The sequence below is a fragment of the Callithrix jacchus genome, chromosome 4 (genome assembly GCF_049354715.1).
Source record: "Callithrix jacchus isolate 240 chromosome 4, calJac240_pri, whole genome shotgun sequence".
NCBI lineage: Eukaryota > Metazoa > Chordata > Mammalia > Primates > Cebidae > Callithrix > Callithrix jacchus.
In genome coordinates, this window is record NC_133505.1 from 145,575,705 (window position 1) to 145,590,494 (window position 14,790).

The 14,790-nt window shown below is 42.8% G+C and overlaps 1 protein-coding gene across 12 annotated transcripts in view; it reads left to right on the forward strand.

Annotated features, from left to right (window-relative positions):
* Positions 1-1,321: 1,321 nt before the first annotated feature.
* Positions 1,322-14,790, forward strand: part of ECT2L (epithelial cell transforming 2 like) — a 114,338-nt gene continuing 100,869 nt past the window's right edge. For 8 of the 12 annotated variants that reach the window (XR_013534561.1, XM_078370174.1, XM_078370175.1 and 5 more), the window contains exon 1: positions 1,875-1,977. Coding sequence is in view for 2 of the 12 variants with exons in the window: in XM_054254469.2 (XP_054110444.2) it covers positions 1,451-1,977 (527 nt within the window). In the remaining 10 variants the exon portion in view is untranslated. Of the gene's footprint in view, positions 1,978-14,790 lie in introns of all 12 variants that reach the window. The other 4 variants (XR_008480858.2, XR_008480859.2, XM_054254469.2 and 1 more) reach the window with 1 other exon arrangement.

A 14,790-nucleotide genomic window follows, 5' to 3' on the forward strand; every position in this document is an offset into this window, starting at 1 on the left:
CTTTGGCAGCCACTAATCTACTTACCAGCTGTCTGAATCTTCTAGACATTTATATAAATGGAATCATACAATATGTGGCCTTTTGTGACTGGCTTCGTTTACTTAGCATGATGTTTTCAAGGTTTTAAGCTTCATGTTATTGCATGTACATCATTTTCTTTTTTTTTGGCTGAATCATACTCCATGGTATGGATAGAACACATTTTGTTTGTTGATAGCTCAGTTACCTTTGCATTGCGGAAGATGTCCATGTTCTGTCTCCTTGTTTCCAGGCCACAGAAACACAGCACCTGACTGGGGGAGGGAGAAGGACTTATTGAATATTTCTTAATTTTGATTGTAATAATCTTTGGCTTTTTGAATTCAGAGTATTTTGATCAGTTTATTTAATTGGTCTTTTTAATACCCATTTTAAAAATTACGTTACGGAGGAAACTTCATTTGGGTTGTGAGAATAGGGATTTAAGGAGAAAAAGTAGTACTCTAGGATCTGACAGGGTGAAAGGACACTTTGTCTTGTGACACATTTTTCATAGATCGGCCCTGAGAAAGAATAAAGCAAAAGCTGTTTCCTTTGGGTTATGAGAGAGCAGTGGATTGACCTTATTTATTCGCTTGGTCCGTTTTCCCTTTGTGTCACAGGGCCCCAGACGGGTCCAAGGTATCAAAATTTTAGCTTATCTAATTTGTATCCTTTCACACTCAAACACATGTTCAAGGCAACAGGAAAAAAATATGGTGCCTGGGTAACTGTAGGGGTGCAGTGGCGGGTGGGGCTGCAGGCCAGCAGGCTGGCTCCCTGTTGTTGGATCACTGTGGAGATGACCCTGTCTCTGCTCCACCTCCTCCCTCAGCCAGGAGGCGGAGGCAAGAGGATTGCTTGAGCCTAGGAGTTCTAAGCTATAGTGCACAATGATGATTTTACTGGCATACAGATGAAAAAGAAAAAGATATTTAAAATAAAAATATAGTACACAATGACCAGGCCTGTGAATAGCCACTGCACTCCAGCCTGGGCAGCATAGCAAGAGCCTATCTCTCATAAGAAATTTTACTAGAATAAAACTTAATGTTTATTATATAGATGTTGCATATTCATTGTAGAAAAAAATTGAATTACAGATGATTTTTAAAACTCTACTGGAGCAAGCCATTTCACCTATTTGTGTACATACTCCCAGATTTCTTAAACACGTTGTGAACAATAAATTATACCATTCTGATGTTTTTTTTCTAAGCTGCTTTTTGTACGTAATGTATTGTGAGCATCTTTTCCTGGCCATAATATTACATACCAAAGAAAAAAGCAGACTTCACAACAAATAATTAAAGACATTTTGACCAGAAACTAAGGAGGAAGGGTTTTTGGGGTTTGTTTTTGCGCCTTCTGTATAATGCTGAAATTGGCAATTCTGCAATAATATTAACATTTTCTGAGGATCTGCTGAAGATGCACATGACAAAGATGAAGCTGCTCCACTTTCCCCCTCACACAGCCTTAACATCGCTGGCTTTGTATGAGATCAAGCCAACGTTGGCTTCAGTGTCCAAGTCTCTTCTTGGGGTCCCACGGCCTTGCGTCTGGCACCTCTGCTGGGTGCCTCACAGGGCTTCCGGGACGTGCAGCGACCCAAGGGACCCCTTTCTCCCACCGCAAGCTCCCTGGAGGCAGGGAAAGGCGCCGGGACCTGAGCCTAGCGGGCCTCGCACTGTGACTGTGGAGAGAAGGGCAGTGACCCGCATGGGGCGGGCAGCTCTGCTCACTGCAGCCTCGGAGGTCCGGGTGGGCCGGGGGCGCGGCAGTGGGCGGGGCTGCGGGGCGGGGTGGCGACTCCGAGTGTTGTTGGATCCCTATGGAGATGACCCTCCCCACCGCTCTCCGGAGCTGCGAGCTCAGAGGGCGAGCTCGGTTTTCACTGCGCAGTTCCAAGAGGAGACAGCCGCCACTGTGCCGGACCTTGTGACCACTTCCCAGAGGTAAAACCTGTGACTTCTGGGCCGCACAATTTTTTCTTGGGGGCGCCCGGGGCACCTCGCCTGGGCCGGCTGTTTCCCAGTGCAGTCCAAGAAGACCTAAGCAGCGCTGAGGGGCGCTGGGCCCTCCCTTAGCAGCTCTGGAATTAACGAAGATTCTCAAGAGGCTCTGGGGAAAAACAAAATCCACGCGTAGGGTAGGGTTGCGCCGAGCTGTGACAAGAAAACTCTTTACCTCTCCAAATCTCCAGAGAACTGATTTGGGATTGAAGTAAAAAGTTCTTGAGTACTTTGTAAATGCTAATTTTCATAGGTTCACACCAACGCCCTTCTTCCTTCTGGCAGTTCTCACCCTCTTTCTTCCTATAAGGTCCAAAAATGTAGGGAGGAGGGTGGGGAGTAGGTTGGGGGAATGAAGGAGAAATACAAAAAATCTGTGAATACAGGTCGTGGTTATAACTATAGCTGTAAGCGTTAATATGCTAAGATTTGATAAATAGGACAAACAAAACAGGGGTACTTTAAAATATCGATTTAAAAGTACCGATGCTGCGCTTATTAATGAACTTGATGTATGTATCAGAACAGATCCTGACATCATCGGTATTAAAGTTCACTGCAACCCATGCAATTGTATCCAAGCTCGTTACAGTCTGTTCTGCAGGAACTGACGTTTGTGCTCCTCAGAAACCTCAAAAATCATGCTCTAAAAGCAATGATTGTAGTGGGAGAAAGAAGGGTTAAGGACTTGGAAGTTTCATAGCAACAATCGCTTCCTGTTTGTTACAGCTTGATTTCATAGCCTTAAGCTTGTACATCAGTGAGCACATCCAGCATTTGAAAATACCAGCCCTGAGACCCTAAGCAGCGCTGAGGGGTGCTGGGCCCTCCCTCCAGGACCCTGGAGTCCCTTAGCAGCTCTGGAATTAACCAAGACTCTCAAGAGACTCTGGAGAGAAAAAAAATCCACGCGGAGGGTACGGTTTACTCTCCGAGGTCACGGCGAGAAAACTCTTACCTCTCCAGAGAACTGATTTGGGACCGAAGTAAAGTTCTTGAACACTTTGTAAAAGCTGATTTTCATAGGTTCACACCAACGCCCTTCTTCCTTCTGACGGTTCTCACCCTCTTTCCTCCTGTAAGATCCAAACTGGTATTTTCTATCACCATCTATACTGTCAATAGCTCAGGTTTCCTCAAAACACATTATTTTCATTATCCATTGCTTAGCATGTACTTGATAAAAATTATATACTGTCATGTATTTTTACATGCTGTAAATATAGGACATTTAACTCAACTGGAATTGTCTTTCATTTCTGTTTTTTTCACCAATCACACTCACTTTTCTTCTACTCCAGTTCTTTTCTTCAGTCTTCAGAACGAGATAACCTTTTTGGAGGCATATTTCAGGAAGTAAATTTTAGATAATCCAATAAAGGAATTATTGCACAATTTGCACCCGTGAATTGCCGAAACACTTGAATGTAGGTACCTATCTCTGCCAAGTAACCATGTTTTAATTTCTAATCCACTCTGTCTACTATAGTAGAGTAGGACCAGACTAACTTACATTTCTCCAGCTGTATAACAGATCACCTGTGGAATCACAGTTAACTGACATTATGGCTCTTGTGTGTGATCCCAGTGAGGATTTAGCTCTCTGTATGGGCTGGCAATTGTTCAGTTATTTCTCTTTTAATTTGGCTCAGGCTGTTCCGAGTGGAAAAAACAAAAACAACTTTTTTTCTCTATACTCACACACAGTACAACCCTTCACCTCTTGTCACCAAAGTGTGTGGGAATTTCTTCCCACCGGCAACCAATTCTCCAGTGGCCATCAACTTGATGTCCTGTAATTTAACCCAGTTCTGACACTGTGTACCTGGAGTTAGTGTCAGATCCCAAAGGTTAAAGGCTCAGTCCCAAAAGAACCCCCCCACTTCAAATGCCAATCACAAGTTGTGACTATGTGTTGTTTAATAATTAACCAACCAGTTACAAATCTGGATTCCCACAAGCCCCTCCTCCAGTCTGATTAATTTGCTAGAGCGACTCACAGAATTCAAGGAAACACTTTACTTATCCATTTATTAAAAAGGATATTACAAAGAATACAGAAGAATAACCAGATGGAAGAGGTACACAGAGAAAGACATGTGGGCAAGGGTGCAGAGCTTCCATGCCTCCGTATGTTCAGCTATCCCAAAGATTTCTGAATCTTGTCCATTGGGATTTTAATGGAGGATTCATTACATAGGCACTATTGATTACATCTTTGGCCATTGGTGATTACTCAACTTGAGCCCTTTTCTCCTCCCTAGAGGTCAGGGGATGGAGCTGAAATATCCAGCTCTATAATCACACAGTTGGTTTCCCTGGTAACCAGCCCCCATCCTGAAGCTGCCTAGAGGTCCATTAAGATTCACTTCATCTGAACAAAAGAGTTCCTATCACCCAGGGAATTTCAAGGGATTTCGGAGCTCTGTGTCAGGAACTGGGGTCAAAGATCAAATATTAGAACAAAAGATTCACCTAGCATCCCTATCTATAAGAGTTTAGGAGCTCTATGTCAGGAACCAGGGACAAAGGCCAGAGACAAATAATATCTATTTCCTATTATGCTACCATATCACAGGTTGTAACACAACAGGCCCCCATCCTTCTTTTGACTAAGCATAGAAGTGCCAATGTCAATTGCTGAGTTCCTCATCAATATGCCAAATGGATAATCAGCCATGACGTAGAAATGTATTTCCAAATACATCCGTAGCAGTTGTTAAAGCACACTAAATATGGCTTGAGACGGACTCTGTACTTCTGTTTGAATCCTTGTGGATGAATTGCAACCTAACTTAACAGGTAGACAAGATTGAAAACCTAACTTAGGTGTATGTGCCTGTAACAATCGCTGAGTGTTGGTCAATCCCAGGAGCCAAACTTCAACCACTCATACACTGTTGAGTGTTCAAACTGCGTTCAAATAAGGCAAATGCCGAGCCGTAACCAATCCAGCTGTTTCTGTACCTCAGTTCTGATTTCTGAACATTGCTTTACTTTTTTGTTTATAAATTTCTTCTGACCATGAGACACCCCTAGAGCCTCTCTGAATCTGCTGTGATTCTGGGGGCTGCCCGATTCACAAATCGTTCATTGCTCAATTAAACTTTAAATTTAATTCAGTTGACATTCTTTTAACACAGTTTTATATCCAATTCAAGTTAAACTCACACTTCAGGAAAAATCTAGTATAACTTTGAAACTTGACAGCCAATTACTACCTGTATAACCCTGGATGATTTTCCAATTTTTTTTCCTTTTTCTTTCTTTTTTTTTTTTTGAGTGAGGGTTTCACTGTGTTGCCCAGGCTGGAGTGCAGTGGCACAATCTCGGTTCAGTGCAACCGCCCCCTCCTGGGTTCAAGGGATTCTTCTGCCTCAGCCTCCCAAGTAGCTGGGACCGCAGGCATGTGCCACCATGCCCGGCTAATTTTTTTGTATTTTTAGTAGAGACAGGATTTCACCATGTTGGCCAGGATGGTCTCGATCTCTTGACCTCATGATTTTTCTGGGATTACAGGCGTGAGCCACCTTACCCGGCCAAGATCATTCTTAAATGATCAAGGAAGGTCTTCATGGCACAGTATTCTGGCTTCTGTAGAAAAAACACCCAGAGTCAGATGCAGTGGCTCACGCCTGTAATCCCAGCACTTTGGGAGGCCAAGTCAGGCGGATCACCTGAGGCCAGGAGTTTGAGACCAGCCTGACCAACATGGAGAAATCTCATCTCTACTAAAAATACAAAATTAGACAGGAGTGGTGGTGCATGCCTGTAATCCCAGCTACTCACGGGGCTGAGGCAGGAGAATTTCTTGAACCTGGGAGGCAGAGGTGAGCTAAGATTATGCCACTGCACTCCAGCCTGGGCAACAAGAGCGAAACTCTGTCTCAAAAAAAAAAAAGAAGAAGAAAAGACACACAGAAAGGATGAAAAATAGTTCACAGTTTGGTTTTATATCCTAAGGTTTTGAGCCTCTGTTGGTGTTAGAAGATACTGGTGACTGCTGTATTGTAATCATAATGCACAATAACTATTGCTCCAGAATGAATTCGCATCTCAAATGAGTGCCTTAAAATGCTTCCATTTATTCTAATGTGCTGATGTCGTAAAGAATAATCTGTCAAATCTACATTTAATTCAATTCTAAGCTTATTTTACCATATGACTCACTTCACATAATGATGGAAATTGCTAGTAGGATGATCACAGAGAGTTGATAAATTGTCACAGTTGTGACACAGTTGTCAAACCCTAACAGTGAAGGAATTTGTTTTTTTCTTACTAATAATTTGCTTTTTAGTCCTTGAATTTGGAAAATTGGCAGATGCATGTCTCTGTTTGTGCTGCTATACTAAAATACCTGAGACTGGGTAATTTATAAAGAATAGGAGTGTATTTCTCACAGTTCTGGAGGCTGGTAAGTCCAAGGTCAATGTGATGACAGGTCTGGTTGGCTGCTGAGGGCTGTTCTCTGCTTCCAAAAGGATGCCTTGTTGTTACAAATTCTGCAGGGGAGTAATACGCTGCTCTCACGTGGCAGAAGGTGGAAGGGCAAGTGAGGTCAATGCTGTGTGAAGCCTTGTAAGGGTCTGAATTTCAGTTCACAAGGGAAGGAGCCCTCATAACCTATCTCTTAAAGGCCCAAACTCTTAATATCATTATGTTGGCCATTATGTTGAATTTTGGAGGTGACACATTGAAACCATAGCAATTATGGTTTGAATTGCAATCATAGAACAATTATCCATTTATTGATTCAGCAAATACTTGCCAAATACCTATTCTGTGGCAGACACTATTGTGGAAGGAAGTGTCCAAAATGACACCCAGTGGCCCCAGCTTCCTGGTCTTTATGCCTTTGTGAATCCCCTCCCCCTAGATGTGGGCTAGACTTGCTTATAATGCAGGAGTTGACGAACTTTTTCAGAAAGGCCCAGATAATAAATATTTTATTTTCTGAGTTATATGGTCTTTGTCCCAATTACCTAATTTTGCTATAGCAAAAAAAAAAAAAAGAAGCCAGGTGCGGAGGCTCATACCTGTAATCCCAGAACTTTGGGAGACTAGGGTGGGAGGATCACTTGAGGTCAGGAGTTTGAGACCAGCCTGGCCAACATGGTAAAACCCCATCTCTACTAAACATCCAAAAAAAATTAGCTGGGTGTGGTGGTACACACCTGTAGTCCCAGCTGCTTGTGAGGCTGAGGCAGGAGAATCACTCGAACCTGGGAGATGGAGGTTGCAATGAGCCGAGATTGTGCCACTGCACTCCGGCCTGGGCGACAGAGCAAGACTCTGTCTCAAAAAACAAAACAAAAAAGCAACTACAAATAACACATAAATAAATGAGATTGTCTGTATCCCAATTCAACTTTATAAAATCTGGTGGTGGGACAGATGTGGCCTGCTGACTGTGTTTGCTAACCCCTGTTCTGATTAATCCAAAAGTGATGATGTGTCACTTGTCACTTCTGAGGTGATGCCATGCAAGGGCCCTGGCTTCCATCTTGCCTGCCTACTCTTGCCCTCTTGCCCTCTTGCTCACTCACTTGGGTGGAAGTGAGCCGCCATTTTGTGAGCTAAACTAGAGAGAGGCCCACATAGGAGGGGAGCCTCCGGCCAACAGTCAGCCAAGAACTGAATCTCTCGCTCCAGCTGTCTGGGAGGAACTGTACCCCACCAGCAACTACTGATGTGAGCTTGGAGGTTAATTCTTCCCCAGTCCAGCTGCAGCATCCCCAGCTGACACTTAGATGGTGAGAGAACCACAGCTGGGGGACCCAACTAAGCTATGTTTACACCTGTGACTCACAGAAACTGTGAGATAATAAGTGTTTGTTATTTTAAGCCACTGAGTTTTGGGATAATTTGTTACACAGCATTAAACAGTATGATAAGCCCATTAGATAATCAATACCCACTATGATAGTCTACATATAACAATGAGCAAAGGAAAACCCTGCATATTATTTTCCCCTCTTGGAGATTCATTGTGACCATTAAGCATATTAAAACATCAAAAACATCCTACAAAAAAGAAATAAATTTAATATCCCAATCATTTAATCACCGATTCTGTTTTCAGGGGAAATAGTTATTGATATCTTATGGGACTGCTATTTGGAGGAATGTAAAATGCTAGAATAAGAAAAGAAATTATTCCACTAAAGAAGTAGTAATTGCCAGCCTGACATTTCTCCCTGGATTGAATAGCTAGTCAAAAAAATTAATGTTTTAACATAATGAAAATAATCCTGAGGCAGGCAGTGCACGGTGGCTCACACCTGTAATCCCAGCACTTTGGGAGGCCAAGGTGGGCAGATCCCTTGAGGCCAGGAGTTCAAGACCAGCCTAGCCAACATGGTGAAACCCTATATCTACCTAAAATAAAAAAATTAGCCAGGCATGGTGGTGTGCACCTGTAATCCCAGTTACTTGAAAAGCTGAGGCAGGAAAATCGCCTGAACCCGGGAGGCGGACATTGCAGTGAGCTGAGATTACACCACTTACTCCGGCCTGGGCAACAGAAAGAGACTCTGTCTCAAATTAATAATAATAACAACAATGATAATCTTGAGCTGGGAGCAGTTGGTCACACCCGTAGCCCCCAGCTACTCAGGAGGCTGAGGCCAGAGAATCACTTGAGGCAGAAGTTTGAGGCTGCAGTAAGCCATGATTGTGCCACTGCACTCCATGGCTTACTGCAGTGAAATCCCAACTGTAAAAAAAACAAAAGGAAAGAGAAAAAGAAAATAGGCCGGGCGCGGTGGCTCACGCCTGTAATCCCACCACTTTGGGAGGCTGAGGAGGGTGGATCACGAGGTCAAGAGATGGAGACCAACCCGGTCAACATGGTGAAACCCCGTCTCTACTAAAAATACAAAAAATTAGCTGTGCATGGTGGCGCGTGCCTGTAATCCCAGCTACTTAGGAGGCTGAGGCAGGAGAATTGCCTGAACCCAGGAGGCGGAGGTTGCGGTGAGCGAGATCGCGCCATTGCACTCCAGCCTGGGTAACAAGAGGGAAACTCCATCTCAGAAAAAAAAAAAAAAGAAAAGAATCCTGTTCAAATTTGTACATATATGCATGTATACACACACACCATATACTATACTATGCTCACATATTTAAGCCCACCAGCAGAGACAGCAATTATTCTTTCTGTAATGTTCAGCTCATTATATAACTCAGTAATCCCTTAACACAGAGTATAATAAGAATTTTGAGAACTTGCTAAATAAAAATCCCATATGTTGGCTCTTGGAGGGATTTCACATACCAACAGCTGGGCATCTTATGAAACTAGGAATTTGTTTTCATTTAGTGTTGATTCAGAAGGAGGTATTTAATTTCCCACATTGCCAAGAGGTTTTTGTCTGAACAACACATTATTATATATAGTTTGCCAAGATACATCACTGTCTTGCTTTACACATGAGGAAACTGAGGCCCAAATACTAAATCACTTGTAAAGCCTCAATTTTAGGGAGTCAGAACAGAGATCTAAATCTGGTGCTCACTGTTATTCTGGTCTTCTGTAACATTTCTAAAATTGTTAGGAATTCTAAAATTCCTAATATGATATATGCCTAATATATTCATTGAAAAATGTGCTTCTTCTCTTGAAGTGTAATAAGAGCAGAGGCACTGCAAATGTCTGTCATATTCTAGAATTATTCTGACTCTTTAATAAAGTTTCTGGCCAGGCACAGTGGCTCACACCTGTAATCCCAGCACTTTGGGAGGCTGAGGCGGGTGGATCATGAGGTGAGGGGCTCGAGACCAGCCTGACCAACTTGGCGAAACCCCGTCTCTACTTAAAAATACAAAAGTTAACCAGGCATGGTGGTGCACACCTGTAATCCCAGCTACTTGGGAGGCTGAGGCAGGAGAATTGCTTGAACCCAGGAAGCGGAGGTTGCAGAGAGCTGAGAGTGTGCCATTGCACTCCAGGCTAGGCGACAGAGCAAGACTCTGTCTCAAAAAATAAATAAATAAAGTTTTTTCAGCTATACCAAGCCACGCTGTACTCTCTCTCTTAGAATTTACAGCAAAGGAGGGTTGCTTAGAAACTTAGATGTTTGTGATGCTTTAATCCCAGCTACAGCATCACTGACAAGTGTTTGTCCACCTTGAGTTTTACAAACCCCAGTAATGGACAATCTCTGGAGGCAGCTAGAGCTGTCAAGTGATTTTTTTCCCACTTAGATTGAGCCAAAATCTTTCTCTCTGACATCATCCACTGTTCCTAATATTGTCTTCTGGGATTCACAGACCATGTGTAATTGATTTTATATACATGAAAAAACTTCAGATAGTTGATGTTTGTGTGTGTGTAGTGTGAGAAAGAGGTCCATTCCTCTTCTCTCTTTTTAAAAACAGATAATCTATTTTCTATAAATGAAACAAGCCACCTTCTCCTTCTGATTTGTCATCTAACAAGTGCCCCTCTATACCTGGGTCTATTTTGGAGTTTCTCTTCTGTTCCACAGGTTTATTGTCTGTCCCCAAACTGATACCTTATCATCTTATCACTACAGCTTTTTAGTAAGTCTCGACATCTAGAAACACATCTCCCTTCCTTGTTTATCCAGACTGCCTTGACTGGTTTTGGCCCTTTAAAGTTCCATAAATATTTTAGAATCAGCTTTGAAGTTTTACGCTCCCCCCGCCACCCACACACACACCTCACAATTTGTTACTGAGACTGAGTTGAATCTGTAGATCAAGTTGAGAGAGTTAATCTCTTCACTCCACTGAGTCCTCTAATCCATGAGTAAGAGATCTCTCCATTTATTTAGGACTTTAAAAATATTTTTCAATAAAGTTTTATAATTTTCTTCATAAAGTTTGCCCTTTTTAAATTTTTTCTAGGCACTTAATAGTACTTGGTGTTATTGTAAATGATATCATTTTATAAACTTCTTGATTGAAATAGAGGATGTAGAAAAACATGCGGATCATAAGTGTAGCATTCCATGAATCACAGCATGCAGGGGAGTCTAGGGCTCCCTTTCTCGGTCAGCATCAGCATGTGGAATCACCTCTTGAATCCCCTCCCAATCGTTACCCTCTCTTTCCTCCCCACATGTAAACCCTATATTGACGTCTAACACTACAGGGTAGAACTTCGCTAAATGAACCCATGCCATATGTATTATTTTGTTCCCAGCTTCCTCTGTGTAATGTGCTGTGTGTGTGACTCATCCTTACTGATTTGTGTAGCAGCAGACTGTTCATTGCATTGATGTATAGTATTCTTTTTTTTTGAGTCGGAGTTTCCCTCTTATTACCCAGGCTAGAGTGCAATGGCGCGATCTCAGCTCACCACAACCTCCGCCTCCAAGTTCAAGCAATTCTCCTGCCTCAGCCTCCCAAGTAGCTGGGATTTGTAGCCTGTAGCACACGCCACCATGCCCAGCTAATTTTTATATTTTCACTAGAGACGGGGTTTCACCATGTTGACCAGGATGGTCTCGATCTCTTGACCTCGTGATCCACCTGCCTCGGCCTCCCAAAGTGCTGGGATTATAGGCTTGAGGATGTTATAGTATTCTATCGCATGAATGTATGACAGTAGATTTCTCCACTGGACTACTGGTGGATGCTTGGGTTCTCTCCAGTTGGGAACTATCCAGTGCAGCTGTGCATATTCTTGGTGATATATTTTAGTTCGTATGTATCCTTTTTTTTCGGTCAAGTTTGGCATTCTTCAGGAAATAATGCCAAATAGTTTTTGAAAGTACATACACCAATTTGCACTTTCACCAGCTGTATGTGAGAGCTCTGGATGCTTACCAACACGTGGTGCTGTCAGTCTGTTCTGGATAACAAACCATTCCAAAGATTAGTAGCTTGAAATAGGAATCATGTGTTATTTTTCACAATTCTATGGGTTGCCTGGCCTCAGTTGGGCAGTCCTTCTGCTTTATATGTTGGGAGTTTGGGTGATTCACGTGGCTGCACTTACCTGGGAGCTTGGTTGGAACTGAAATATCCAAGATGACTTCATTTGCACATCTGATGCTTTGACGGAGGTGGCTGAAACAGCTGGCGGCTGGCTCAAGCTCTCTCCATATGGTTTCTTGTCATCCAGTATTCCAGCCCAGGCTTATTTACCTGACAGCTGGATTCCAAGAGTGCAAAAATAGAAGCTGCAAGTCTTCTTAAGGTCCATGTCCAGAAGTCATACATCATCACTTCCACAACATCCATTGGTTAAAACAAGCCAGTGCTAGTGCAGATCCAAGGGCAGGGAGAATAACAGACTTTACCTCTTGCTGGATAACTGGTCTGTGGGTACAGGGATGGGAGCAATTGTTCCTGGGCATGTGCACAGACAATATGCTGTATTCCTCCCTCTGGCCACAATTCACACGGGCAGCACACAGAATACATTTACTTCACACCAAGACACCACCAGTGTCTTCCAATTATGGTATGAGGCTTGAAGCCCAGTCTCGTGATCTCTATCAGGTCCTGTTGCAAATGAGGCTTCTGGTTCATAACTCCTCTCAATCTGGAGACCTCTGGGCTCAAAAGACATGTTTTCTGTTTCCCTCGACACTTGGCTTAAAATGGTGGCTCAGAGACTTTATATTTCAAAATTTCTTGGTCCTTCTTATTTCAAGCTGGCCATGCTTTCATGAGAACAAGCCTCTTGACAATTTTATGGGCTTTGTATGTATCTAATTGTAATTTATTATATTAGACGAAAGCTGTATCCACAGGTGGGCTGTGGATCAGCTTGCTGTGGGACAAAGACTTTCAGATTCTTTGAAACTCTCTTACAGTTGACCCTTGACCAGTGTGGGGGGTTGGGGCACAGATTCCCTGTGCAGCTGAAAATTCTTGTTTTTTTTTTTTTTTTTGAGATGAAGTCTTGCTCTGTCCCCCAGGCTGGAGTGCAGTGGTGCAATCTCGGCTCACTGCCACCTCCACCTCCCAGATTCAAGCAATTCTCCTGCCTCAGCCTCTTGATCAGCTGGGATTACAGGTGCCCACCACCATGCCTGGCTAATTTTTGTACTTTTAATAGAGATGGGGTTTCACCTTGTTGGACAGACTGTTTCAAACTCCTGATCTCATGATCTGCCCACCTCAACTACCCAGTGCTGGGATTACAATCGTGAGCCACTGTGCCCAGATTCATGTAACTTTTGACTCCCCCAAAATGTAGCTACTAATAGCCTACTGTTGACTGGAAGTCTTACTGATAACACAGTCGATTAACACATAATATACGTTATGTGTATTTCATACTGTATTCACTCAATAAAGTAGAGAAAAGAAAATGTTATTAAGAAAATCAGAAGGAAGAAAAAATACACTCACTGTTCATTAAGTGGAAGTGAATCACCATAAAGGTCTTCATCTTCATCATTTTAATGTTGAGTGGGCTGAGGAGGAAGAGAAAGGAAGGTTATTCTTGCTGTCCCAGAGGTAATTTTTCCCCCCGCTAATTGTTGTATTTTTTTTAGAGGCAGGGTTTTGCCATGTTGCCCAGGCTTGTCTCAAGCTCCTGAGCTCAAGCAATTCACCTGCCTCAGCCTCTCAAAGTGCTAGGATTATAGGCATGAGCCACCACACCTGGCCTAGGTATTCTTCATCACTAAAGTTTGCCCCAAAACTAAATAGATTTTTCAGATTAATTCATGTCTCTCACCTTGGACAACTAAAGAAGCCAATTAGCACTTTCTTTTTTTTTTTTCTCTTTGAGATGGAGTCACACTCTGTCACCCAGACTGGAGTGCAGTGGTGTGATCTCTACTCACAGCAACCTCCGCCTCCCAAGTTCAAGTGATTTCCTGCCTCAGCCTCCTGAGTAGCTGGGATTACAGGTAACTGCCACCACCACACCTGGATAATTTTTTGTATTTTTGGTAGAGATGGGGTTTCACCATGTTAGCCAGGATGGTCTCAATCTCCTGACCTCGTGATCCACCCACCTCAGCCTCCCAAAGTTCTGGGACTACACATATAAGCCACCACGCCCGATATAAGCCACCACGCCTGGCGTCCTATCAGCACTTTTTATATTCTGCTCACAATTTCTTTAGCCGGGTCTACAAATTCATTGACACATTTCTATCCTCCACATTAGTGCAGGTAACAGTGTTACTAAAATTTCCACTGCTACATAATGCCGATCATCTCACTAGCCTTTCGTAACAATGTCACTGCTTTTCTAAACTCCACTAAACTGTCTCCTCTACACCCTTTTAATTTCCACTTGCCCAGTCCCAACATCAGTGTCATATATTTTAAGTTATATTATGGCAATAATCTACTTCCAGGTACCAATTTTTTGTTACTGCTGGATAACAAACCATCCCGAAATTTAGCAGCTTCAAACAACAATTATTTATTATTTCTTATGGTTCTGAGGGTCAACTGGGCTCAGCTGGGCACTCGTTCTACCCCATGTTTTACTGACTGGAGTCATCTATCCCACTGCTCTGCAATGCCACCCTTGTCATAGGTCAAGTGTCCATATGTATGTGAGTCTGTTTCTGGACTGATTGCTCTATTCCATTGGTTTGTTTATTCTTGTGCCAATATCTCATGCTGTTATTTACACTAGCTTTATAAAAAGTAAGTCCTGATATCAAGTAGAGTATGTCTAACCACTTTGTTCTTTTTAAAGTTGTCTTTGCTAGTCTTGACTCTTTACATTTGTATACACATTTTATAATCAGTTTGTCAAACACACACATAGCCATGCGCACACACACACACACACACACACACACTACA